This window comes from Amphimedon queenslandica, unplaced genomic scaffold (assembly GCF_000090795.2).
Source record: "Amphimedon queenslandica unplaced genomic scaffold, v1.1 AMPQUscaffold_8346_Cont19709, whole genome shotgun sequence".
Lineage (NCBI taxonomy): Eukaryota > Metazoa > Porifera > Demospongiae > Haplosclerida > Niphatidae > Amphimedon > Amphimedon queenslandica.
Genome location: NW_003551376.1, coordinates 1 through 2,496, shown reverse-complemented (window position 1 = coordinate 2,496; position 2,496 = coordinate 1). Strand labels below are relative to the sequence as shown.

Sequence of the window (2,496 nt, the reverse complement as noted above, 5' to 3'; positions counted from 1 at the left end):
TGTCATTCATTAATAATAATTATTATTATTCTTGGCGCTTTAATTGATAATAAAATGGCTGATGGAGAAATTGGGCAGGACGGTGACAGAGATTCAGCACTAGCTGGCCTTTTTGGTGTAAGCATTATCTTCTTGATTTCATAAATTAAATTTATATACTTTTATAGCAAGTCACTATGAATTCAAACCCACCTACACATCGGCAGCAGCAGCAACAATCCACCGTCTCTACCACCTCTTCCTGTCAATCATAACAACGATCCTGATAAAAGCCAAGGAAGTGGTAATGGAGGAGGTGGTCTTGTTGTTCAGAATGATGTGGGAGGGGTTGGCGATGGTGGGAAAATAATAATGGTGGGAGAGAAGAGGATGAGGATCATGATGGTAGAGGACTGAGAGGAGATGGTGACCAGACAATTAGGAGAGGACAGGGCAGGGGGGAAGAGGCAGGGGACGGGGTAGGTGGGGGATGAGGCAGGGGAGGACGAGGTGCTGGAGGTCCGGGCTGCAATCGCTACTGTCCCTACGGTGGAAGCCAGAGTGGAGGCGGCTGCTGTCCCTATGGTGGAAGCCAGAACGGAGGCAGCTATGGACGAGGAGGCTATGGATTGGAAAGAGCTAGGTCCTGGAGAGGCAGCTGGAGAGGAGGGCGAGGCAGAAGAGCTGATAACTTACAGCTCCTTCTTGAAATACTGAGCTACATCATTGACAATACCTACTATCCTAGGTCTAGGTACCATTAATACTTTCATTAGTTATACTAGTATAATAGTAATAATAGTAATAGTTATAATTGTAATAGTAATAATAGTAATAGTTATAATTGTAATAGTATGATAGTATTAACCTAATAGATTTTTAATGTCACCATAGCATTATTCTAAACATAATCTTCTCCTGTACACTGAATTCACGCTCGAACAGATTTGATATAATTGTTTATATTTCCTATAAAAATTGACTATTGTAATGAGGACATTACTACAATGTACATGTACTTTACCGTGTTTTTGAGACATTTTTCCCCATTAAAATTTTTAAAGCATACCCTAATATACATATAATACATTAAAAACAATTATCTTTATTATGATTATACTTTCCTCCTTCTTGAGACACAAAAACAAACGAAATGCTTATCCTGGTTATCATAGAAACACATTATAGACATACAAAGTATACACTACACATTATAGACATACAAACACAATAATAAACATACAAATTATAATACACTTAATTATAATACACTTAATTGTACTGGCCTCAGTTATGATCACTCCGAAGAGCGTAATCATTATTGATCTTATCATCACTCCGAACAGCGTGATCATTATTGATCATATCATCACTCCGATGAGCATGATCATTATTGATCTTATCATCACTTCAAAGAGCGTCATCATTATTGATCTTATCATCACTCAAAAGAGCGTTATCATTTTTGATCTTATCACTCCGAAGAGCATGATTTTGTTCAGAAAGAGAGAGAGATGGAGAGAAAGCACATACATATATTGTACACACACATCTAGTTTACATGCATACACAACTATCACATACAAATACAATACAAACAATACATAATCAAACACATTATAAACACAATAATAACACATTCACATAAATTTATAGAGTCAGATTTAACTTCTGGGCCCACCTTCCATCCCCAATCTCCATTCCATTGATTACAAATAGAGTCAAGAGTTTTAAATTTTTCACAACACTTTTCAGGTTTTAATAATTAGTATACTGTAATAACTCTGATTTTCCCAGAAGGCATATCATGATCAAGTACATGTACAAATTTGTATGCTTGTATTGGTATAATACAATTATGTAACACATACATCTGTTATTCCTGCTGATCTGAACCCATTCTTGATTATATCCGGATTGGTTTGCATATAGTCGTAAAACAACTTAAGCCATTGTGCCTCAAGAGGCTTCATGGTAGAAAGCCTTAGGTCTATTATAGGGCTGGGGTTTTGAGTGTTTTCAAGGGCTTTACATACTTTAAGTCAGTACCACTCAATGAACTTGTTCCTTATGAAATCCTTGCAAGGTTCGTTCACTGATATGTCCAATGGCTGTAGCCTATTGGTACAATTTGGTGGCACATGTACAAAATGAATGTTATTATCCATTAAGAGGTCAATGGTAGACTGGCACATCTGACCTTTAAAAATGTCAAAAATGACAAAGGCTGGCTGTGGAGATGTGACATGCCTTTGTGGTAATTGGGACCTAATCTTCTCAATGTATGGCACAATGACTTTAGTAATGTAGTCCTTCATTGTGCTTTCATTTGCCTCGTGGTTTTCAGTGTGGGTAATGTGCCAGTCTGCTGGGAAAGTGACACCGTTTGGGTGACAAGCTGGAGTTTTCCCAGTATAAATTAACTGGGGTGGTAAAAATTCTCCACTGACTGACGCTCCAAATACAGCGGTGATTTGTCTCTTATCACCCATTCCAACAATTTCTACGTGTCTCAAA

General features: G+C 37.6%; 1 protein-coding gene across 1 annotated transcript; it reads right to left on the bottom strand.

Annotated features, from left to right (window-relative positions):
• Positions 1 to 2,021: 2,021 nt before the first annotated feature.
• Positions 2,022 to 2,471, bottom strand: LOC105315744 (uncharacterized). The gene has a single exon (XM_011410487.1). It carries the CDS (start codon positions 2,469 to 2,471, stop codon positions 2,022 to 2,024), a length of 450 nt encoding a protein of 149 aa, XP_011408789.1.
• Between the last annotated feature and the right edge of the window lie 25 nt (positions 2,472 to 2,496).